This window comes from Panthera leo, chromosome B1, assembly GCF_018350215.1.
Source record: "Panthera leo isolate Ple1 chromosome B1, P.leo_Ple1_pat1.1, whole genome shotgun sequence".
NCBI lineage: Eukaryota > Metazoa > Chordata > Mammalia > Carnivora > Felidae > Panthera > Panthera leo.
Window position 1 is genome coordinate 46,643,318 of NC_056682.1, and position 25,981 is coordinate 46,669,298.

General features: G+C 42.4%; 1 protein-coding gene across 5 annotated transcripts in view; it reads right to left on the reverse strand.

Moving 5' to 3' along the window:
* The window catches only part of UNC5D (unc-5 netrin receptor D), a 547,712-nt gene that overhangs the window by 200,193 nt on the left and 321,538 nt on the right, over window positions 1-25,981 (reverse strand). For all 5 annotated transcript variants that reach the window (XM_042934906.1, XM_042934905.1, XM_042934910.1 and 2 more), the window contains exon 3: window positions 18,462-18,605. In XM_042934906.1, coding sequence (XP_042790840.1) covers window positions 18,462-18,605 — 144 coding nt within the window. The remainder of the gene's footprint in view (window positions 1-18,461; window positions 18,606-25,981) is intronic.

Sequence of the window (25,981 nt, forward strand, 5' to 3'; positions counted from 1 at the left end):
CATCAATATGTCTCTTTAACTTTTCCAAAGAGGCTTGGTTTTATTAGTTTCTTTAAGTACTAATTCCCAGTGTTGGAAAGAGGATGGAAAACTAGATAGTCTTAAACACTGCTAGATAGTGTGAAAACGGGTCAACATGAAGGGCAAGCTAGAGGATGTGTCAAAATTACTTTAACAGTTCATTTATATGTTCACTTTCTAATGAATAAATGCACAACATGTGGGATATTATTTGACAATAATCCCATACCGTGGGATATTATTTGACAATACAAAGAAATAAAATACTGGAGTACTTTCTGCAACACAGATGAATTTTGAAAGGAATATGCTCGGTAAAAGAGGCCAGACACAAAAGACTACATATCGTATGATCCCACGTATATGAAATGTCCTGAAGAGGCAAATCCATACAGCCAGAAAGATTCGTGATGGCCAAGCACTGCAGGTGTCAGGGCAAGGGGCGAGGGGAATGTTACGGCTAATGGGAACGGTTTTACTTTTCGGCGTGATGGAAGTGTCCTAAAATAGACTCTGAACATGGTTGCACAACTCTGAGAATGTACCAAAAACTATCAAATTGTAGGGGCGCCTGTGTGACTCGGTTGAGCATCTGAATATTGACTTCAGCTCAAGTCACGATCCCACGGTGGTGGAATCAAGCCCTGCGTTGGGCTCCACGCTGAGCATGGAACCTGCTTAAGATTCTCTCTCTTGCTCACTCTGCCCCTCTCCCCCTGCTTATGCTCCCTATCTCTAAAAATAAATAAGTAAGTAAGTAAGTAAGTAAATAAATAAATAAATAAATAAATACAATTTTAAAAGACCTATTAAATTGTATACTTTAAGTAGATGCATTGGCTGCAGGGTATTATGGATTATATCTCAATAAAGTTATTATTTAAAAGGATTCATTTGTATAATTCAAGCAACCTATTTCTAAAATTTTCTAGGAAAACGATTACACAGCTACCTAGAAAAATGTGGAAGGGTGACATTGCTCAATTCTCCACTTATAATGCTGAACAGTTGCTAACAATCTAAATGTCCAATAATATAAGAATGGCTAATATCTTTTGGTGCGTTCCTACAATGGAATACTACACAGACGTTATAAAGCTCAAAGAATATTTACATTGCAAGTAAATGTTTGAATAAATTGCTACATAAGATAAAAGAGCATGGAGTGAATGGTGTCTATCGTTTATATATATTTTCTAATATGTGAGAACTGGCCTCCTCAAAATGTAATACATTTCTTATAGAATGCATCTACTTCCAAATAAAAGTAGGTACATCTGCATTAAAAACCTGCTTTGGTCGGCAGGCCTTCTCCTACTTTGCCTTCAGGTTTTCAGTATATGTGCAACAGCTTCCTTCATTCACTCATGCTGTTGACCATGGGCAGTGGAGTGCATTAGTCAGCCTCACACAGACCGTCCCAATACTCCCACAGCATACATGCTAACAAGAAGAACAGACATTAAACAAGAGATTAAGATTAATGGGGGCGCCTGGATGGCTAAGTCAGCTGAGCATCCGACTCTTGATTTTGGCTCAGGTCATGACCTCACCATTCCTGAGTTTGAGCTCCACGCCAGGCTCTGTGCCAGCAGCGTGGAGCCTCCTTCGAATCTTTCTCTCTCCCTCTCTCTCTGCCCCTCCCGTGCTTATGTGCTCTCTCTCCAAATGAATAAACAAACATTAAAAATGTGTATTCATGAGTGACGAGATAGAGAAGTAGTAAGTTCAGTAAAAATCTATCACAGTGGGACCCAACTTAATCGAGTGATTCCAGGAAAGTTCCTCAGAAAAGTTATAGGTCTAAACAGAGGTAGAGCCTCACACAGCCTACATAATACACACTATACCACTTTTACTATTTCAATCGGGCTTTGCTGGCTTAGAACATTCTTCTTGCATACATATGCTCTTGTTTCTTTCTTGCAAATCTCTTGCAAAATGCCTGCCTAGCTACCTCTCTTTCCAGAAGTTATCACATCACATAAGGACACTCTTTTATTAGACTTGGTCTTCTATTCATATATATTGAGAGGGTGGAATATAAATAGATTTCCACCTTCTGATCTCACTTACAATCATGCTCACATGGGTCTCTGGGAAGAAGAGAAATAATAATTTTCACATTACTTTGTATAAGGGAACTGAACCAAACTGCATACATACACATCAAGACTGAAGGTTTTAAAATTCTAAAATAGCAACTGGTGTGGGATTACTATATATGCTATAGGAAAAGCCCTACAGAGGAGAAACTCAACATTTCAAAGACTTGCTACAGGGTGAATATGGGTATACTAATTCTCTACTTCATTTGTTTCTGCATTTTCTAAACTTTCCATAATGAGCATGGATTATTTTTATAGCCAGAAAAAATAATGTCCAAAAAAAGCCACTCTTTCCTAGGAGTTGTCAAGATTCTCTAAACTAGATCAGAAACCAGGGAAGAAGTCCATTTTGTTTCCATTTATTGTAGCAAGTTTCACTCCTCTCAGGTCTGTTAAAGAAGGAAGTGGGGCACCTGGGTGGCTTAGTCGGTTAAGCAACTGACTCTTGGTTTCAGCTCAGGTCATGATCTCATGGCTTCGTGGGTTCGAGCCCCGCATCAGACTCTGCTCTGGCAGTGCAGAATCAGCTCAGGATTCTCCCTCTCCCTCTCTCTCTGTGCCCCTCCCCCACTTGCACTCTGTCTCTCTCAAAATAAGCCTCAAAATAAGCTTTTTTTTTTTTTAAAGGAGACCAAAAGGACTGTTATTTTTCAATCTTTTGTGAATTCTAAAATATTAATTTTACTCATAGGAATCTGTGCACAAGGACAACATTTTTCATTTGTTTTGTTCACCGCCTTGCCTCTAGTGTCTGGACTACACAGGAGCCATCAATAAATATTTGTTGAATGAGTGAACGCATTTCCATTTCAACTCATGTGAATGACTATTATAAACTTAATATACAACTAGGTCTCCAGGAGTCAAGATAACTAGAAAAAGCAAAACCACGAAGAGATGAAGGTACTATAATGATGCTAAAGTAACACTGACTCATGCTGCCCGTGTGTGCGCCCATGTGTGCACGCGTTAAGGTGCTAACAAACATCAGCACTGACCGGTGTGGAACATTACCCTCTCTACTTCTGCTCCTCCTTCACCCCACTGCCCTGTTCGTGTCTACAGCAGAATGCCAACAAGGCCCAAAGCGACTGGAAACAAAGACAGCAGAAGGGAAGAGGAGGGCAAGGTGATGACGCCAGGTGCTTGGCTAACCTGTAAATCATCTCATCGGCAACAAGATCACCCCGAGTCAGCGGTGCCTGCCAATAAGTAGTCCATCGGGGTGAGGCCATGGGAAGCGGCAGCCTCCCCTTCCTCACCCTATGCCCTACTTGGCCTTTTTCTCATTTTCCTTTCATGCTACTATGTTAGAAAAGTCATTGTAGCACAAGAAAATCAATAAAAATTCAATTCCGAATAATAGTTCTTTGCGGCTCAGCAACACCAGGGAGTTATCGGCTCATTCAATGTTCTGGCAGTTAATGCAATGAAATAAAAATAATTTACTCATTCCAACCAAATCAGGCAGTGAAAAATCATAGTCATTTTTTTTAATAGTCATAATCCTAGTCATTTGTTAAGATTTCAGGAGGACAGTACGATGTCCCATTAGTGTCCAGCAACACCAATATGCAAATCAGCTCACAATCTTTCCCACCCATACTTTTCTGAAGGAACAGCAAATCCTGTTTGTCACACATAAAAGGAATTTGTAACTTAGCCAAATACAGATCATTTGTTGGAATAAAAAAGCTGGTCCAAGTGCAGAACAGATGGATGCCAGCAAAATGAAAGTCAAGGCCCGGTGCCCCCATTTGGTTCTGCCTCAGTCCTCCAGCCCTAGATGCTTATGGCCTGAGAAGTCAGCTACCAACTCTAGTTCCCAGAGGAAGTATATAAAAGGCTTCCTGTCAGGCCAATTCCTTCCTCTGTATGGGCTTTCCTTGCCAGCCTGTCTTAAGCCCTCTGCCTTACTGAGATCAATGAACTCTGCACATTTCTTGACCACTGATCCATACTGATGCCAGGCTGTTCCTATCTTTCACTTCTTGTCTTTGCTGTGGATCTTTTAGTTCTGATTTCGCCGTGTCTCCTTGCGGGACAACTGGCACCAAAGCCCAATTCCACATGTGCGTTTCTCTTTCCTAAAATTGTTGAATACTGTAGGCTTACCTCCTGCCAAGTGAAAGCTTGCAGCAATAGCAAACGGGTGACCCCTCTGGCCATAGTTGAGTCCCATGGGCCTCTCTGCATTGTCCCTGATCCCATCCCGGTGCCAAGCAATGAGCAGGCTCTCTTGATTGGGACAGTAAGGCATTTGACTGATGCCAGGGATCCTGTCATGCAGAGACTCCTCAAGGCTGTTTTTCAGGGCCACGGAAGAACTCTGGGGCTTTGCTAGATTCCCTGTGCTCTGCAATCCCTCTGATGTCCAATTGCTTTTATCCATAAATCACTTTATAAGTAGTACTGTGTGTCACGACCCCTTGCACAACAAGTGGCACAGTCTGTCAGGCAAACAGTGGTGTTGTGAAGGCAGCGTTCGGCAACAGAGACACATTACGGTGGAGCGAAGCAGCTGTGATTTTACAAAATGCTTTGAGCACTAATTTAACTTGCTCTCTATTGAGCTATTCCCAATGCAACACATTCCATTGCATTTGGCCTCTTTTGTTTACAAGGAAGCAAAATTCATTCAGATTCCATCAAAAATTGAGTATTTACTGAAAATTAGAAGGACAAGAACGTTAATTTTGAGTCCAGGGCTGACTGGAAAGAAAGACCACAAGAAAGACCACAGACTAGGCTTGAGAGAAAGAGTAAACATCACAGACAAGTAGGTCTTAAAGAGACCCTAACAAGGCCCAGCGAGAGGACGTGGAGATCCAGTGTTATTCTACTAAATGGGTGACTGCATAGTCCTCCTAGCACACAGACAGCCTGTCACTTCTGCCCCTCCTAATCAATTGCCTCCTGTCTATTGTCTTAATGGCCCCTACTTATCTGTTGCTTGCACTCACTCATGCCTTCTCATGTCTCAAGGCCACCACAACATGCTTCTTTGCCCTCTTCTGTTGCCTCTGCCAACAACTGATTCTTCTTCAGGATCAAGTCATACACAGAAGAGCAAGAATCTAGAAATACATAATCACTTTAATCCTTCTTGAGAGGGTCTCTCAGACTGGATTTACTCCTATGCAGCAAACTCAGGTGTACATTCTTGGTCCCATGGACGTGACAGGTACACAGCATGGCCACCCAGGCTGACCAACACTGCTTCCCACAGCAAAGGACTATGGGTAGGACTCCATACAAGGGACCATGCCTATAGAAGGCTTTCTGAGGTTGGCTTTGACTCCAAGTTCCGGTAAAGGCACCTTCTGTGTATCAGTTATATTGATTTGGCTGTATCAGTATGTAAAGGATAGCTGAAGTTTGACCTAAATAGCAGATCTTAACAATCTTCAATAGGGAAAAGTTATTAGGTGAAAATATAGACACTCGGTGCTCCCTTGTTTTTAAAATACTAAATTAAAATAAAGCTAATAAATCACACATTATATCTTTATATCATGTTCCACTGAATGCTCTAGGGACAACATACCTATAAAGCTCCATATCTTATGGGTTTGAGAGTATGACTGGTCTACTTGCTCTGCGAATGGGGACACTGAGTCTTAGATGAACACAGAGAGAGACACTGAATCAAAGTCCTTTTGATGGAGGAAAAAAAAATAGTGCAGTCCCAGGAATCATTGAGAAGACTAGGATGCCCAGCTCTGAAGAAGTGTAACGAAAGGTCCCACTGCTCATCTTTCTACTGTCTGGATTCCCTGTCCACGATGTTGCTTAGCCACACACCCCCACGCCGCTCCGCCCCACAAAGCCGCACCAGTGTTCACTTATAGTTAATGCAAAACGAACTCCATGGCTGATCAGACAGAGTTTTAAGAACAACAAAGACATGAAGAATCATTCCTGACTTTCTCAGTGCCCTGCAGCCCTCCACAGATTAGAAGGATGTGAATGAGCAATGAGGTTAAAAAGAAATGACCCAAAAGTAACCTTAAGCTTTCAATACTCACCATCTCATTACAATTCAGTACTAGTACTGCTGAGATGGGGGTGGGGAATAAAAGGAGGGGGAAGAGAGTCAAAAAGAAAAAGCCAACCTAACAGTGAGAAGAATACATTTTTTTAACCTGCAATGTTAGCTTTTTCGATTCTTCTCCCACTCCAGGTCTCCCCGAGGCTGGGAAGGTCGATCAGGACGGGATGTGGCCAGTGTCTGGAGCACATAAACACTGGAATATACCACAAACATCTAGCATCCCTGTCTTCTGCTTGGCCCCATATAGCAACTGAGTGGAAGAAAGGAACACTGTATTTTGCTTTCCCTTAAATCAATCTTGCCAGAACAGGAAGGATCTAAGACGCCACGTCAGCACAAATTGTTCACTTTTTTGGTAGCAAAATCCATGTTTTAGACTAAGTTTTATAAAGAGACCTAACAAAAAATGTGGAGGGACTAAAGTTGACATGAAAGAGCTGGCCCCCTGGAGGTCTGGGGGAGTTTTCCAGGGAAAGCGAATGGCAAAAGGCTATGAAATAGGGACAATCATGGATATTTGAAGAAGAAACATAGTCCCAGTGTTTGGGACAGTGAAAGAAAGCATTGTGGTATAAGGGTAAGTAAGAGGAGCCGGTTAATTCCCATGGAGCCAGAGGGAGAAGTATGGCCAAGGGAACGACATGATCTGGGTTGTACTTTTTTTTTTTTTTTTTAAAGTTTATTTAATTATTTTGAGAGAGACAGAGACAGTGCAAGCAGGGGAGGGACAGAGAGACAGAAAGAGCAAATCCTAAGCAGGCTCAGTACTGCCAGTACAGAGCCTGACTTGGGGCTTGAACTCACGAGCAGTGAGATCACGACCTGAGCTGAAACCAAGAGTCAGACGCTTTAAACCACTGAGCCATCCAGGCACCCTTGTATTTTTTTTTTTTTTTTTTAAATAACCATTCTGGCTTCAGTGTGGAGAATGGGTTTTAAGATGTTAAGACTAGAAGGAGGGAGGCGATTATCACGGTAAAGAAATAACAATTGTTAGTACCAATGGAGAGGAGTGGATAGATTCAGGGTATGTTCTGGAGATAAAGCTGCTACTGGATGGGATGTGGCTGAAAGAAACAGAGGAGACAAAGATGACTCCCAGGCCTCGTCAGGAGCACCTGAAGGACCAATTCTGAACCAGGAACAACCAGAGAATAAACACAGATTTGCAGCAGTGTTGATGGAATAAAAACGAAGAGAATTTTCTTTGGCATATGTTTAAAATGCCTACTAGATAGATCCAGTGATCTATCAGGAGTGAATAGAGAGGTCAGGAGATGAGGTGCAAGGTCAGGGCTGAGAGTCATCAGCAATCAACAGACAGGACCTGAAGCCATGGAATGTAAGATTTCACCTGGGGAGAGTCTGTGGCTTAAGGAGAGATTTCAAGAGGGAGAGCTAAAACACTACAATATTTAGAGGTGGGAAGAGAAGGAGAAACCTGCAGGAGAAACTGAGTTGTGGACAGGGAGAAGGAGAAGACAGCAAAAGTTACAAGAAATAAGCGTGGGCCCCCCTCCCAGAGATTCTGATTCCATGCGTCTTGAGTGAGGTCCAGTCATCTTAATCCTAAAGTGCTTCTCCTGTGAATCTCACACGCAGCAGGTTTGGGGGTCTCTATGCGAGAGAGCAAAGCCAGTCAGTTGAGTCCAGAACACAAACCCAGCTGTTCTGGCATCTCCTTCTTCATGTGTTCTGCTGCTCCCATTCCCATGAGCTTTTAGAATATGAACTCTCCTAATATTCATGCTTGTATTAAATTGCAGTCTATTCTTCAAATGGTTAACTCTAGCTCTTTCTCTAGCTTTTCTCTTCGGTCAAATTTTTGGAATGGGATGTTCATACTGCCTCTGCTTTCTCAGCTCCTATGGATTCTTAGATCCACTATGATCTTCTAACCCCTCCTCTCATTACACTGCTTTGCCCAGATCCACGGAAACCTTTATGTTCTCAAATGTCACTGACCCCGCTCACTTGATCTCTGGATGGCATGGACACTGAGGACCATTTATTCCTTCATACAAGTCTGCACCCCCTCTTGCACATTCCAGGGCCTCTTCAACTTTTCTTTCCCATCTTCAGTCTTCTTCATGGCTCTTCCTCTGTTCATCCCTTAACCATTTACATAATTTCACTCCTGGACTGCTGCTCAGATCTTGTTCCCCTTAACTCTGTCTCTAGTGAATGGGATGGCAGGGGATTTAGAAAATAAGGCCACATCATTGTCCTTCTTATGACACTTCGATGGCACCAGACCACATCCTGGATGAATGTAAACCCAGCAGAGAATTCAAACACCCTCCATAATGTGATCTCTCTACTTCTAGCTGGTAGCTGCATCTCCTTGTTTCCCATGTGGTAGTTCCTACTGTTCCACCTTCTGTGCCTTTACCCAAGCTCTGTCTTTAGCCTGAAGATCTGTTTTTTTTTTTTTAATTATTAATGCTCCTTCTTCCTTGGGAATTAGCTCAGATATTAACGGAGGAAGTATATCATAGATCTTGACAAGCAGCAAATTGTCCCTCCTATGGACTCCTAAAACATGTGGAGTTTACCACGGGCCATGAACCACTGAAAATACTTGTTTTTAAGTATGGCCCATCGCTAGACTGTAAACTCTTCAAGGGAAGGGATGGAATTTTATTTATGGTTGTGCTATCTAGAACATGGTAGATACTTAATTACGCATAGATAGCTAACACTGCCTCATCTAAGTTAGCATTCCTTTGCTACTTATCAAATTCTGGAATGTTCTTATTCTGGTAGACAGATGCAAAACTAATTTAAGAATACTGTCACTAGGTTCAGAGTCCTCAAAGATTTAACAAAGTTTTATTTCTGTTTTGCTTCTCCGTCAGAAGGTTTCTTTAGTAGAGAAAATAAGGGATGAAATAAAACCTATATCCTCTTCCCTGATAAACTTTTACTGAAGTGTTTATAGACACGGCCATTTTCTTGGAAGTTTAAGGTTTATTAATTACCACAAGAGCAGCAGACTGAATCAAGCCTTTATTTCCCAAAAAGGTGGAGGCTGTGTTTTTTTTTTTTTTTTTTTTTTTGCAAATTCTTCTTGGTCAAATAATGGTTGGCAATAAGCAGCATGAAGGAATATTATTTGGGGAGGGTTCCCCCTGCTCCATCATCCACAGTGGGGTATGTTGTAAAGCAAAGTGCTGCTAACTGGGAATACCCATTTTTAAGGTGGGTGTTTTCAATTGTGCACACGTGAAGCAAAAGTAGCACGATTTATATCAATTCCATACAAATCATTCTACTCTGTTCATAGAATCACAATCTCTTATTGTACAGTATTTCTCACACTTTCTACTGAAGTGCCCCCTGCTGGCAGAAGAGAACAAATTCCTATCTCCACTGCATTTATGGGTGGAGCCTAAGAAGACCTGACATGAACAAATTTGTTTTGTTTTGTTTTGTTTTGTTTTTGAAAGAGAAGAGGTGGGGAGGGACAGAGAGAGAGAGAGGGAGAATCCCAGCCAAGCAGGCTCCTCTCTGTCAGTGCAGAGCCTGATGAGGAGCTCATACCCACAAACCCATGAGATCATGATCTGAGCCGAAATCAAGAGTCGGACATTTAACCAACTAAGCCACTCAGGCGTCCCACACAAAGTGGCTTTGAAGAATGAAGTTGCATTTTCACAATTTAAGGACATATTGCCTTCTACCCCTTGTATCCATGTTTATACTTGACTGACCTAAAAGGGGAATGATACAAAAAGATGTAGCATGTCTATCTTGAAGTTTCTTGTATCCCCAGAACATCCCTGCGGTTTTACACACAGGGCTGGCATTTTGAGAGACATGTGAAGTTAAAAATGACCTATTATGTAAAATGTTCCTCAATTTAGGTTTGTCCAACGTTTCCCTCCGGTTAAATATAGATCAGACATTTTTGGAAGAAACATCACTAAGTGATTCAGTCCGCTCTGTCCATCACATTTGGAGACATACACTGCCGACAGGTCCCATTGCTGTCGTCAACACTGATCACTTGATTAAGATGGTATAGGGCTGGATTTTCCACTGAAAAGCTACTCATTTCCCGTTGGTAATTATTAAGAAGTATCTTGTGGAGAGATACTTTGAGGATATACAAACATCCTGTTACTCCTGAAACTTTTACCCTCTAGTTTAAGCATCCGTGATACTTGTCTGAATCAATTAATATTCTAATATTCTAATGTTGCCACTATGATTTTCCATTTCCATCATTCCTTTCACACTGATCCATTTACTCTACCATGAGGGAGGGCTCTCCCTTTGCCCTCCAGTATTCATATGTTCATTCAGTCATGTTTTTCAAAATACCAGTATGGATTTCTGGGTTCTTATTTACTGAGTTATAATCCATCTCTCTCAATCATTTTGATACTCAAATTGTCCCAGATGTGACCAATGAGAGTCCTTTTTCGGTGGCTGCTGTTTCCTTTTACATGTTCAAATGAAAGGACATTGTACAAAATAAGTGACATTTACACTTCAAAAACTCAATGTCATGAATGACAAAAGAGGACTGAGAAATTACCCGGATTAAAGAAAACTAAAGTGACCTCTCAGCTGAATGTAACCCATGATCTAGAATTTTTGTTGTTATTGTAACAAAGGAGATTACTGAACCATGGGTGAAATATGAATAAGGTCTCAGGACTAGATAATAGTATTGTATCAGTGTTAATTTCTTCATAATTATACTACTAGTTATGTCAAAAAACATCCTTGTTCTTTAAAAAGCATACACGATTAAGTATTTAAGGGAAAGGGGGCATCCTGTCTGCAATTTAATCTTAAACGTGTCAGAAAACAAACCACAATAATCTACATATGAAAGCATATTATCAACACAGAAAGAGAACTCCAAAGCAACATTTGATGATTCTCAGAAGACTTCGGGGAATTCTTTGTACTACACACTGCAACTTTTCTGAAGTCTGAAATTATGTCAAAATTAAAAAAAAAATTAAAACCTCTATTAGTGTGTATTTCACCTGCTCACGTCATGCAGTTATTCCTTCTAGAGAATCGCCAACAGGCATGCACCCCTTGCTTGCCTAGCTAGGCACAGTTTACAGGAGGACGTGGCCAAAAGAATAATGTGCCAATGGGCATATCTAGTTACCAGCTTGACCCCAAACATGCATTTTAAAACTCAGACCCTATGATGTTATCTTGTAGGAGGTGATTTCCTGAACCATCGCATCACTGCCACTGACATCCAGCTTCACGGGCATGGGACCAGTGGGCTTCCCCAGGGCCCCATGCTCGACTGCTCGATGGCCTCAAATTCTTAATTTTTGAACAAGGGATCCCACGTTGTTATTTTGCACTCGGTACCACAAATTATGTACCTAGTCCTGTGGCTACAAGCCAATGTGACACCTTTGTGTAAATTAGACACACGCAAACACAGGCTTGAAAATACCACCTCTGTGCGTAGGAAAACCAGACCCTTCCCTCAGGCGGTTGCAACCATGTGCCAGGTACACATCCTGGCTGCTGGCGTGTGGGATGCTTCTCAGCCTCCCCATTCCCTTCCATGGCTAGATGCCCTTACACAGTGCACAGCTTCATCTAGAGGCCCAGACTCTCATATCCTTCAGTAATTTTCACATACAGTTGATACTTGGACAACACAGGTTTGAACTGTGTAGGTACACATCTGTGTGGATTTTTTTCTACACGTACTGGACAGTAATGAACATGTATTTTCTCTTCCTTATGATTTTGGATTTTTAAATTAATTTATTTTGAGAAAGAGAGAGAGCATGGGAGGGGGAGAGAGAAAACCCCAAGCAGGCTCCACATTGTCAGTGCAGAGCCAGATGCGGGACTTGAACTCACAAACTGTAAGATCATGACCTGAGCAGAAACCAAGAGTAAAGACATTTAATCGACTGAGCCACCCAGGCGCCCCATCTTCCTTATGATTTTCTTAATAGCATTTCCTTTTCTCTAGCTTGCTTTATTTGAGAATGCAGTATATAATATACACAGCATACAAAATATTTGTTAATCGTTAGTGTTATAGGTAAGGCTTCCAGTCAACAATAGGGTATTAGCAGTTAAGTCACTGGGAGTCGAAAGTTACAAAGGTGGATTTCTGACTGCATGGGAGGAGGTCAGCGCTCCTAACTCCCATGTTGTTCAAGGGTCAACTGCAAATTAATTTCAGTCTAAAGGAAAGGACTGACCATTGACAGAGTAAAATCATATCTTTTCTTCACTTTGGCCACATTCTTCCACGATGAGGGGAAGGAAGGAGGGTTTCAAGGTTTTGTGCAATCGCCACCAAGTACAGAGAGGTCTTGACAAGTTTTCCCCATAACCTGTGAGTAAATTCCATGTTCTGGAAAGGGAGGAAGGGAACAGAGCAGGTGGAGCTGGCGGCCAAGGTCTCCTTCAGAGCGTATACTGCGTATCACAGAGTTGTATGATTGTAATGATTCACCTGCTCCCAAATCCCTTTTGACCCTCTCTTTATGGCAGTAAAGATTATTAGGAGTAGTGCACAAGGCAGGGAGAACAAATATGATCCTTATAATAATGTCCCGGTAAGCTACAGATTCACTAAGAAGCCAGACACCATGTCGGCACCGTGGCCCAACCAAGATAACTAACAAATGCCCTTTCAGAGAATCATATCTGGCATTGATAAGGTTGCCTTTTCAAACCAAACATTCCTAATACAAGGGTCATATAGAAGTCTCTGCAGTAGGCTCAGGGGTCAAGACAATGAGGGTAATGCAGTCGAATCTCACATCAGATTACATTCTAAGAAAGGGAACAAATCCACCAGCAAGTTCACAGTACCTGTGACTCTATGCAAATTATAATAAATACCATGGGATAAGTGCTAAATAAATGCTATGAGAACTCAGAGAGGTGGGTATTTAGATTTTTCAGTTTTGAAGCTGGAGATACCACAGGGAGGTATCTTGTCGATGGCTCAGTTGGTGTGTCAGCTGCTGAGGTCAATTAGTATTAAGGGATTTGTTCAACTAGGTTTCATAAAGGAGACAGCATACGAGACGGGCCTCGGATGTAGGAATTAGGTGGGAAGCTGCAGGATGGTGCACAGTGGGGCTGAGAATATGCTCCAGGGAAGAGAAAGAATATGAGCACATCACAGAGGGGAAAAGTGAGTCTCATGTCCCAGAGTCTAAGCTGTGCTACCGTAGTGGGATCTCAGCACGCTTGCAGGGATGTAGTGGGAGACAAAGCTACAAAAGTAGGTTAAGGCTGCATTTGAATATCAGGCAGATGTGCCTACATTTATTCTTATTATTTAATTTGCTGTCAGGAGGGGGTCATCGGCAGTTTTTAGCAGGTGAAGTTATTTATCAGAGCCATGAAGCTGAGATCCATAATGGAGGCTTAATTGGATGTCTCTCTTCTATAGTTTTCAAAAAGATACCACTACCCTCCAAAAAGAAACAAATAAAAATAATACTGTTTTAATGTGTGCCTGGAAAATGAGGTAGAGAATTTCATAGCTTTTAAATGAGGTTCTCCTTTAAACTCTTCACTCATTCTTGGCACAACTGCATAGGTATTTTAGGCGTGCCTCAAAAAAGCAGCCTATTTAAACGATATTCAGGCTGTATACTTTATAGATCTTTTCTTTAAAAAAAAAAAATCAACAAAGGGGCGCCTGGGTGGCTCAGTGGGTTGAGCATCCGACTTCAGCTCAGGTCACGCATGATCTCATGGTCCAGGAGTTCGAGCCCTATGTCAGGCTCTGTGCTGACAGCTCAGAGCCTGGAGCCTCCTTTGTGTCTCCCTCTATCTGTCTCTCATGCTCTCTCTCTTGCTCTCCCTCAAAAATAAATAAACATAAAAAAAAATGAAAAACTGAAGTAAAATAAATCAAGCAAACAGTGGTTTCCTGCTGTGTTTCATTCTAAGCGGCCAACTTGCTATGTGACTCTAACAAGCACAGGCTCCCATCTCTCCAGCCCCAGCTCTTCTACTGGGAAAAAAGGCCCAAGTCTCAAGAAGCGAGTGATCGATCAAGGGTTAATGATACAGGCAAAACATTGTGTAAGCAGATGAAGAAGAGGGAGAAAAGCGGGAAAGAAAAGCAATAGCTAAGCAGCCAAATGTTCACACATGAAAATAAACAACCCCGAATAATTGAATATTCCTGGTTTTGACAACCGTCCAGCAGCAGAACCAACAGATGCTACAGTGGCCCGACCACCTCCAGCTGGATAGAATCAGACAAACGAGAGAAGGCCTGTGGGAGTCCCTCCCTGGAGACGGGCTTCTGCCAACCTGGTGGGGGTACATGTGGGTTGGCTTTATTTATTTATTTTTACCTTTAGAAAATCGTTTTTGAGACGGGGCCTCGGCTATTTCCAGCCCCGGGCATTTGGAAGGCAGCCAACATCTCTCTGACACACTGTGGAATTATTAAGGAGAAGACAATAGTTTAAGATGACAGGCACTCTGGTTACTAAAACAAAGCCTGTACTGGTTTTGGGACACGAAGGCAGTGATGCGTTTGACTTCATGTACACGTACAACACGTGTAACTTACATGCACTGAAATATATTCAACATATGCAGGAACTTCACCATGAGGAGGAATTTCCTCAGCAATGGAATGGAAAAGCAATCACTGCTTCCCTCAAGGAAACAACTTACGTGCACGTGAACCTTTCTTGCTAGGACGGTTCTCAAATTCCAGTTGATAGAAAGGAGTCAACAAGGTTTAGTAGCAAAGCACCATCTGCTGGGTGACCTTTGGTCAAGCCACCTAACCCTTCTGAACATCATTTATTCAGCTATTAAATGATGACGCCTTATCAATATATTCAGCTATTAAATGGATGAACGGGTTAAATCAGTATTTCCCAAATCGTGTGTCATAAAGGTTCTGTTCGTTTGTTTGTTTTTATGGTCTTGCTACTCCATGTATGGCCCACAGACAGGCTGGCAACATCAGCATCATCTAGGAGCTCTTGAAAATAATAGAACCTCAGACCTTGCACCGGACTTACTGAGTCATGGGTCAGAATCTGACCCAACAGGCCTGGGGTGGAAGCCAGGCATCTGCATATCTAACCGAAAACGCGGGTGGGGCCGTGTCAAGAAAAATACGAGTTAAATAAATAAAGTACTTGTATTTATCCCATTTCCCTTTAAAGTTGAACGATGTTGAGGTGATATCATGCCAGTGATTACCTAGTGCGATCATGTCAAGTCACCGCAGTCGATACATACACCCCTTGGTGGGAGGCGCCAGCTGCCAGGGAAGGTCTGCTGGCTGTGGTTTCAAAATTGTTAAATTCTTAATGCATCACTGGCTAAATGTAGGAAGCATAAGGAGCTCTGATGTTGAACTACAATAATTTAATGAATAATATAAAAATGATACTAATTTTGCAAAGTCCCCTCAAGACAATTGTCATCAGATTCATAAGCTACATTCATCTATCAAAATCCTTATTTAGCACATTAAGATGTCTTTAGTACTTCAAAAACCAATCTCAAAAAGGAGAAACATAGTGACAATTATATCCAATTTGGCTTTTCATTTATTGGGAATAAAGACTATCCTCATGTGCAATGTGTTATTTGCTGGGAAGTACTTGCAAATAGCAGCCAGAAATCTTATTTCAACAAAACATGAAAGTTATTAAAAAAAAAAAAAAAGTGCTTTTTTTTTTTTTCCTACAAGCAAATGAAAAGAATTTCAAGCAAGGTCCTAAAGGCAGTTTTTTTCCCTCCACTTTTGATGCTTAATGGCATTAAACATAGTTAAATTTCAATTTACATTTTAATGTACACTGGCCCCCAAGTCAAATGCAATATTTAATGACGAACCATGTCTTGACTTGCAAAAATAATTTTAAATCAATTAAAAAATCTGTCACTTGCGACATAGGAGGAAACTAAAAATATGTTACAAATATAGGAGATACCATTAATTGCATAACATAGGGTTTAATGGTAATTTTTTTACTTAAAAATCACATCTTCATCACATTCATATGTGCATATAATATGCAAGAATGTCAAAACGATGTTTTGAACCCTGAAGAGATTGGTGTAATTGTTACCACAAAAGTATCAGATGCCTCTAAAAAAGTCAAGAAATGATGGAAAAGGTTTCTCCATTTGTAACATCCTTTGATCCTATCATGCTTGGAAGAGTTAGATCCTAGGGCTGCCCTAGCATGTATTTTTAAGAGACTGTATTAGCCATAATCTGCATAAAATTGACTGAGGCGCTACAATTTTAATTCAGTGCAATTAGTTTTAGTAAGTATTAACACGCCTCCTAAAGAGTGATGCTGGTTCTATGGAGGCTCAAATAGCTCATGACTGATAAGCCTACCTTTGTGCCAGGTACAATCTGAAATACTTTCTAGTTATCAGTCCCTGTAAGTCTTGCGATAATTCTATGAAGTAGGCACCCTTTCATCACTGGAGACATGAAGACACAGAGAGATGCGTAAACTGTCCGCCATCACAAAACTAAGGAGTAGAGCTGGAACCAGTAACCAGCAAGGCTGCCGTGTCTCCTGGGGTCTTAACCACCATGGTCCACATGGTCAAAGAGGAAACTGCAGGAGCAAAGGCACATGTCAGAGAAGCGACGGTGATTTGCAGAACAGCCAACTGCTTGGAAGGATATAGCGCACATGATCGAAGGTTATGGGAAATGAACAAAGGTGAGCTGGGAGCCATTCTTTGCTAAACTTTGTAAGCCAGGGGAAAACCCGGAGCTTTCTAGCAAGCAGGTGACAATCAGAAATTAAATGAGCAAGTATGGAGGTGAGAGAGACTGGAGGTGACAGATCAGTGTGATGTTATTTATAATAAATCACAGAATAGGTCACCTGGACCTCAGAGACATAGAGGAAGAGGAGGAAAAGTGATGTGGAAAAGCCACAAATTGAGGAAGGCCATGTTGAAATCCCTGTGCTGCTTGTTCTCTCTTTTTTTCCCAGAGAGAGACTGGGAAATTTGACCCTGACAAGGGTCAAATGCGCCGACTAGCCTGGCCGAAGCCGTGCAGGGATCACAGAGCTGGTTGTGTTAAGGTAAAACCAAACATATCCCCTCTGTCAGCTGACCTGCTACTTTAGAGTCAAAAAGTATTTGTTGGCTAAAATTAACTAAATAACTACAGGACAACGGTTTCCTGTGGCTCTTACATCAAAGAGCACAGCTTACAAAATGACCTCTTCTCCTTGGCCTACTAGGGCCCAGTCAACATGCAGGAGAGGGCCTCTCAAATTGCCAGGAGAGTGAAGGTGAAATGCGTATTTTGAGAAGAAGATTTCATTTCCCAAGAAACATAAATGTCTCTGGAAATAGCAATTCATTCCTATTCTCAATCCCTAAAACCATCGACATCTGCTATGAATTCCTTGAGTCCTCAAATAAATCCCCCTTGTCCCGTATTCTTTATGGCACTCTCAAAAGGCAGCATTTGAATAAAACAACAATAACCAAGTCTGTCCTCCTTCTCTCAATTTCTTTCTGGAGGAGCTTTTACACTCCTGGGCTCACAAAAGAGATTTCATGGGGACCCATCACGGCGGGATAATGGTGGTAGGGGAATGAAGACATTTTAAGGGAGGAGGAAGGAAGTTTCTGTCCTTCTAAGTCTGTTTGAGATGATGAAAACATTGATGCTGAAATATGATAAAAACATCTTGGACTCTCCTGAAAAGCAATTTTCTTCTTCTTCCCCCACCCCCCTTTTTCTTTTTTGGAGTTCTACGTGGGTCAAACAAATGCAGTTTTAAAGCCCATTTCCATTTTTTAAGATACAGAAGCAAGAGGCTGAACAGCAGGCTATTACAAATCCCTTAATCTCTAATGTCTTATTTTTGCAGATCTGCTGGAAAGTGCAGTAAATAGTCACTGCTCACCTTTTCCCATCAATGCCCCCTTGAACTTTGTCATTGATAACGAATAGTAGAACCCATTTACACGGGTTTCTTTCTCTCAGAAACCGTTCCCCTCCCCACCCCCGGCATTGTCAAGACACCTGCGATCTGACAATCTCGGCAGAATCTCGGAGCCAACCTGATTTGCGGATTGTACTCCAGAGGCAATTTTCAACATTTAAAACACAGCTTTAAAGAGTAAATTTGGTAGAGACAGAGACAGTTGTGATGCCTCCTGGATGTCCTCTGATCGATATTCTGCAGAAGCACCTGGCACCTCCAAAGCCCCCTCTTCAGCTCCGATGAACTCCGGCCCGTGTTCACACCAGACAAGAACATCACCCAGAATGTACTCACAAGCTATGCGCACGGAGGCCTTCCTGCTTTTGGAGGTCCCCAGGTGGCTCCATGCCACACACTGGCACCAGTAGTCCTCTGGCCCGTGGAAGTCCTCTACCTGCTGCCTGGTGACGTTGATAAACACCTCCCGGACCTTCAAGCCTGATGGGGAGACAGAGCAAATCAACTGAGGCCGCTGTATTTTTCAAACCAAAAGTTAAGGATAGCCAAACCTTCTCTTGTTAATTAAACAATTCTGTTTTTAATCAAGGCGAGGTTTTAATTACTCTGACAATAATATATTGCTGCTAATTAAATTCCAACAGCTGAGTAAGCTAGAAAGAATGAGTGCAAAGTATTACCAACCAATGTGGCTCCAATACCATACAATAATTTTCACAGTAACTCGACTTGATGCTTTTTCTTTGTCTTGCTTGGTGTAAAGCCTACGGTGAGGAATGCAGTACCACAATTAACTGCTGGGATTCTAGAGGCTAACGAGGCCTCAGCACACAGACCACAGAGATGTAGTTCCAGGTGGTTCTAAATGGCCCTATCCCTGGGTATGGCAGTGGGCAAGGATCTAGCAATGTGGCTCAGGAGAAAGAGGGAACAGTGAATGTGTGTGAACAGGCCGGGAAACCAGGGAAGGGCCCTGCCTCAGCTTCAAAGGCTTCACACAACAAATACAATGCAGACAATTTGAACTACGTGAGTCTCAAAGCCCTGAGGAGACAGCCCAGCAAGGCCACTGTAGCAATGGTGTGAGGAGGTAAAGGAAGGAGAGGCTCTTATTGAAAGAGGAGCTAAGGCTACCCCTGCAAAATAAGATAAAACTGAGACAGCCACCTCTCAATATTTATTATCATTAATTGCTTTGCATCCTCCCAAGGGTTAGAAAATGTGCTTGGTACTTCTTACTGGGGAGCGTGAGTTTCTTCCAAACCTCTGACCAAGGACAATCGGCCTTTCTTTCCTTGGGAAGAACAGTCACCTTGCATAGAGTGCCAAGGATGAAAGGGGACATGCATCACTAGCCATATCAGTTCAATCATCACAGGCAGGACAGCAGCCCTGACAGTCAGCAAGCTCTCTCCGTTCACCAGACATGCTGAGGCTGTGCCTTTCTCTGGGACAGGCAGTGTGGGAGAAAAAGAGACCATGCCTATTGAATTGCACTTATATACTAGCATCATATAAGCCTTCAACCTACTCACTCACTACATTTTCACAACAGACTAACGCGGTAGGAACTATGGCATCCCCACTATGCAGACAAAAGAACCGTCTTAAGAGAGACGAAGTCATTTGTCTGCAGTTACACAGTCTCTTAATGGAAGATTTGGGGTCTGAACCTAGATCTGTCTTACAGCAAAACCAGCACCACGTGCACATCCTTCTCAAAAATTAAAATTCTGTCCCTGTATTTTAGGTACTTATACTTAATTATGGAAATAAGACTAACACAGGGAACATTTAAAGAAACAAGAAGTGCATAATTATGCTTTTTCCTTTAAATTCAAAAGGAATTCATGGGACAGAATCATCAGTACAATCCAATGAACCAGGGGCTCTTGATGGAGGAGGTGGAATGTGATTTTATCTTGGGTGGTGGTAGGATTTAAAGAACAAGAACGGAGGTGTGCCATCAGTCAAGGCTTGGGAGACATTCCTTTCTACCCAATCAATAACGTGTTATTGACGGCGTGTGATGGAGAGAGTTTTATGACCACATAAATCACCACGTACAATTGGAGTTATACTTCCTCACATTTTAGAAGGTATCACACATAGAAAATCATCTTCATGACAGTTGATAATCTATGTTTCCCTGTTTGTGCCAAGTGCAAAAGTACACTCTCCCCCCCCCCCCCACAGAGATGTAAGGGTCTCAAAAGCTGAGGTCCACAGGGAATAGGAAAAAAAGCCCTACAGGTGTTTTTATTGATGGTGGTGTTTTTGTCTTCGCACTTAAAGAAACAAAAAGTGTGAGTGGAAGGATGATGGCGAGGAGGAGGCAGAGTTGGGAGGTGAAGAGAAAAGGAGAATAAAAACGAAGCAGAGAACAAAACAGGATGGTTAGGACAGAAAGCAGAGCGGAGTGTGGCCGCCCATGCCGGGGATTCGAAAATAATGTGAAATAAACAAAACTAAGGAACGAGACTGCAGGGATGAGGGCTTGTGTTATATTTTTCTCTTTTATTTGAGGCAAACGGTGGATGACCCTACTTTGAATAGTGAAAGGGATGAGACAGAACATCAAATCAATGCACCCAGAGGTCAGAGATACTCTGTCACAGTGCAGAGACATGCGGAGACAGAATATGCCTACCATTTAGGAATCAGGGGTTTCATCAGAGAAGCATTCTATAGGCTTGAGAGGTCAGAAATGGGTTCAAGCTGATGGGGAACAATTTACTCTCACAAATCCCCAGAAACAAGAGGCAAATTACACCATGCAGGGCCACCTGGGGAAGCTAGGAGGCAGAAGGGGCACAGGAAAATGGGGGCAAGAGCCTTTATTGTGGTTTCCATGGGAAGACACAGGACCTGGTAAACAGGTGTAAAATTGTCGAGTTTGAATCATTTCAGTGGGCTCAGGAACATAATGGCTGTCCCCAGTTGTCAGGTAGCTGGTCCTGAAATGAGCATAAGTGAATATTGCCCTGAAGTGTAAGAGCTTAATAAAAGTAGTAGCTCATGGTCTGGGCTCTGGACAGTTTGTTTGCATATAAAAGGCACTCTTACAGGCAAGTTATCTGCTCTCTCCAGGAATCAGGCAGCACCCTCTGGCAGGACATCCCTCCAGGGTGAGTAAGACCCCAACATGTCAGTGCATCCCATACAGAAACTAAACGTGGACACATGAACAGACAGCTGCATATTTGTTTTGGGGAAGCATAAACCATAGACCGGGGACCATCACCATGAAGGTCCGACCTTACCTTACCCCGTGTCCAGAAGTCTGCAACCCTTCCTTCAGACTAATGCTAAAGTCACAATTGCAACACTGGGACAGTTCATTTACAAGTTCTTCACCGGGGCTTTCCCGTCAGATTGAAGCAGCCAAACGAATATAAACCAACTATTTGCAAACACAGTGTATTTTTCCTGCAGGCTGCATCAGGGTGGCAGGCTCCTTGCAAAGGCCACAAGTGGGGCGCCTGGGTGGCTCAGTAGGTTAAGCATCTGACTTTTGATTTTGGTTCAGGTCATGATCTTAAGGTCCGTGAGATCAAGCGCCACATCAGGCTCAGCACTGATAGCGTGGAGCCTGCTTGGGATTCTCTCTCTACCTCTCTCTCTCTCTCTGTCCCTCTTCCACTTGCACCTACACGTGCATGCTGTTTCTCTCTCTCTCTCTCTCAAAATAGATAAATAGATTAAAAAAAAATAAAAATAAAAGGCCACAAGTGACATGACCTCCACCCCCGTCTGGCCAAATACACTGTCTGGATTAGACCTTTCTTCTAACATGAAGTCTTCAGTCTTGTCACATCATTCCCTCTAGGAGACCTCTTGGAAAATCATGACCATTGTGGATCTATTATGCTTATCTCTACCGTAACAAGAAATAATTCTATTGAATAAAAAAAGTTTTAAATAGTATATTCTCTCTCAAATCTCCATTATAGTGCTGTCTAGTGATACACACACACACACACACACACACGTGTGAGCATGACCAAACATCCAGGGAAAGCAGCTCTATTTAAGGAAACCACTGCCCACACCCCTCCGCTGAAGTTCATCCAACAGCATTGCAGGGATGGCCATCTACTTCCCCACCTCGAGAGATGGCAGCTAACTTGTTCACGGGAAATACTACAGAGGAGCAAAAATCCCAGGCACACAGAAGGTGACATCTCATAAATAAGAGCAGCACTGCACCTGATGACTTGTGTAACTCTAATAAGCACAGAAAAATCCAACCCTTTAAATTACTGTGTAAATTATAACCATCAGCCTTTGTAATGGACTGGCGTCTTACAGAATATATAAAAATATGACTATGGGACTGATATGCTAATAAGCTTTCGACGCTGTTGGATGTTTCGGTTGTACGGAGACTAATGTTGGCAGCAGATGAATAATTGCTCTGCATGTTCTAAACATAACAGAACAGCACAGACCTTCATCATTTGTCAGCTTTATTTGTTTAAATGAGAAAAATGCTGACAGCAGTTATTGCTGTAATCCCCTTATTTATCAGATAGAAAACACTAGTTACTCTTAGCAGGTCTAATCCTGGTGGGAGACTGAAAGTTACAGAATTTTCAAACTAATTGAAGGTATACGTGTTAGTGTTCCAAGAAGAGAAATACAGAAGACAGCAGGAAGGCAACGGTGAGAGAAAAAGAAGGCAAATCATTTATTCCTGGCTACCGTTTATGAAAAGGGCTTTGAGTCTTAGTCTTGACTTGTTCCCTAGCAAAGAAAGAATTCTGGAATAGTATTTCACATTCAGCACCACACCCACTGCAGCCCATGGCCTAATAGCTGTCCCACACCTTTTATCTACTGCTCATTATCGTACTTCCACAAATCCCAAAGGGAACATCCTGCCATGGTTATTGTTGCCAGCCTGCTCTCAGATACACCTGGTGATGGGCACCTGGGGAGGAATTTGACATCATTCCCTGATGCTTCCCACCCCTCCTAGCTTCATGTCCCTCAATCTTTTGGAAGTTCTCTGTAGCAGGATGCTTAGCTTTACTAAACTGAATAACTAAGTTTCAAGAAGGGAAGTCAAGGATCCCTCTTCCTCCTTGGCGTATCTTTCATATCCCAAAACCACACAGAAGAAGTAAAAAACCAGCAAACTGGGTTTTGGCGAATTGTTTTCTCAACTGATGCTCTGTACCCTATCCTTGGGCCAGCTTAGCTCTGCATTTCACCAACTCTGTGCTTTATTTTCCACATTGTAATGGCTCACAATTGGGGATTAACCGAGAGAATGAGTAAACTGCTCTCCAGAGACAAAGCTCCAAACAACTATTTCCAATACAACTTCATGAGTAGCACAGGGCCCTCCTCCCTCAATTCTTTGGGAAAGAAAAAGGAAAAATGAAACTCCTCTTGAAAAGCAACAGTCTCATATTCAAGAGCCTTCTCCAATGAACCATTGCCTACTTAGGTTTCTCAGTCCCCTCCGATGCCTGCATTCGGCTGTGAGATCGTCCTTCCTTACCCATGGTCCCTGGAGAAGACAGAAAACAACTCACACATCAGGAGGCAGAAAGCCCACCACTTCCACAAGGGAATATTTTTCATGTGCCTCTTACTAGTCCAGGGCTAGAGCCTAGAAAACATGCTTCAGGGCACCTGGGTGGCTCAGTCGCTCGAGAGTCTGACTCTTGATTTTGGCTCAGGTCATGATCTCATGGTCCTGGGATTGAACCCTGCATCAGGGTCTGTGCTGAGCATGAAGCCTGCTTGGGCTTCTCTCTTTCCCTCTCTCTTTGCCCTTCCCTCACTTGTGCTTTCTGTCTCTCTCTCAAAATAAGTAAACATTTAAAAAAAGATGTTTGAGGGGCGCCTGGGTGGCTCAGTCGGTTAAGCGTCCGACTTTGGCTCAGGTCACGATCTCGCGGTCCGCGGGTTTGTGCCCCGCGTCGGGCTCTGGGCTGATGGCTCAGAGCCTGCTTCCGATTCTGTGTTTCCCTCTCTCTCTGCCCCTCCCCCGTTCATGCTATGTCTCTCTGTCTGAAAAATAAATAAACGTTAAAAAAAAAAATAAAAAAAAAAAGATGTTTGAAAAATGAGAAGCTTCCCCATATTTTGAATAGCATTATTATCATTGCTGATTATTGTACCCTTTTATAGCCCTTTACTTTTATTATTAAGGTAACCACATGTAGTATCTGATTTCATCTTAACATCATGTTATTATTGTCTCTATGCGTACCTTGTTGCAGGTCCCCTATCATAGGCAATACATCAGAGATGTTATACAGTTTGTAATGTACATTATTTGAACAAAATAAGTGAGTCATCATACTGTGCCTGCCACTACACCAGGTGCTGAGGATACTGTGACAAAGCAGATGAGCAAGATTCTTGCCCTCAAGGAGCTTACAGGTTAAAGGGGGGAGACATTTCAACCTACCCCGACAAGGCGGCATGGGAACTGCCATGACAGGAGAAGCGCTATGGGACCACACAAGAGGGGCTGCTCACCCCTCCATGCAGCAAGAGCTTCTGGGGGTGGATGCCATTCTACCGGGGACATGAAGGCTGTCTCCTTACCCAGTCAGCTTGACGTCTCAAGCAAGGCTCTGGGAAGGACACACAGATGGGACACATATTTAAAGTTTCAGAAGTCTGACATATTAGGGAAGCATTTTCACGGAACCGTGCCTCCATTACTTTGGGGACCTTAGATATCTTCAGGCCAACATGCTATTGAAAATAGTAAGTTAAATGTAGATAATTAAAAGGTAGAACTGTATTTCATTTTCCTGGCAGATGCTTAATTAGGGCTAAATGTCTTTTGCCACTCCATCCTAGCAACAAGATTAAAATGTATTTTGATAAAAAAAAATAGTCATCCTTTGAATGTGTGCGATGCCTAATGAATACTCTTTAGTTTCCCCTAGATAATAACCACTACACGTATTCCTCAGAAGCACAAGTTCAGAGTTAAGTACAGAAACCAAGAATACACTCAAGCTCTCCAGTTTCTTCCACACCAGAGATTAGAATTAATCAGCACAGAGGTGTCTGGCAGAGGAAAGCAAATTAACTGGATAGTGTTGTCTGATAGCAGAGAGAGGGAAACTAGAGCCAGGAGTAGACAAAGTAGGGTTATTTAGAGGACATCACCCTGCAGATGACTCACTGGGACATCACACTCATAGCTTGGTGGGCAACAATTGTGACTTCCAACCCAGCTGCCTCAATAAGTGACTTCTGTTTCCTGAGGTCACTCAAATTACCTCCGGGGAGTAGATCATGCCCTGAGGGCAAGGCATATATCATACAGCTTCTACCTCTCACAGCGCTACCAATGGCTGGGAGAATTACATACAGCGTGAATGTAAACTGAAGGAATGAATCACCAGCCAGTGAGAGGTTATTCTATGCAAGACAGTTACTTGCATGTGAATAATACTGGCCCTTTTGTCTATTTGAAATTATAAAAGTTCGCAACTTTCTGTTTGTTTTTGGAAGAGTAATCAACAGCCGCTTGCCCCATTAAAAAATAATAATAATAATGAGCAATTTCAGATTTATCCCTTTCAAGGCTACCCTTGATTGAGCACTTGCTGTATATACACTGGGCCCTGGGACTCTGCATTCCTCACAGCAGTTCTATGTGATAGATATAATTATAGCTATTTTACATCTGGGGAAACTGAGGTTGAAGGAAGCTAGGTAACATATGTACCTCAAAGCTTGTAAAGTGAGGGCCAGATTCCAAACAAACCTGGTATCGTCTAACACTGATACCCATGCTCTTAACCACTACATGGTCTTCAGGGTTTCTTTTCGATTCTTGTAATTCCTACTTCAAATAAATATACTTCTGAGTGTCG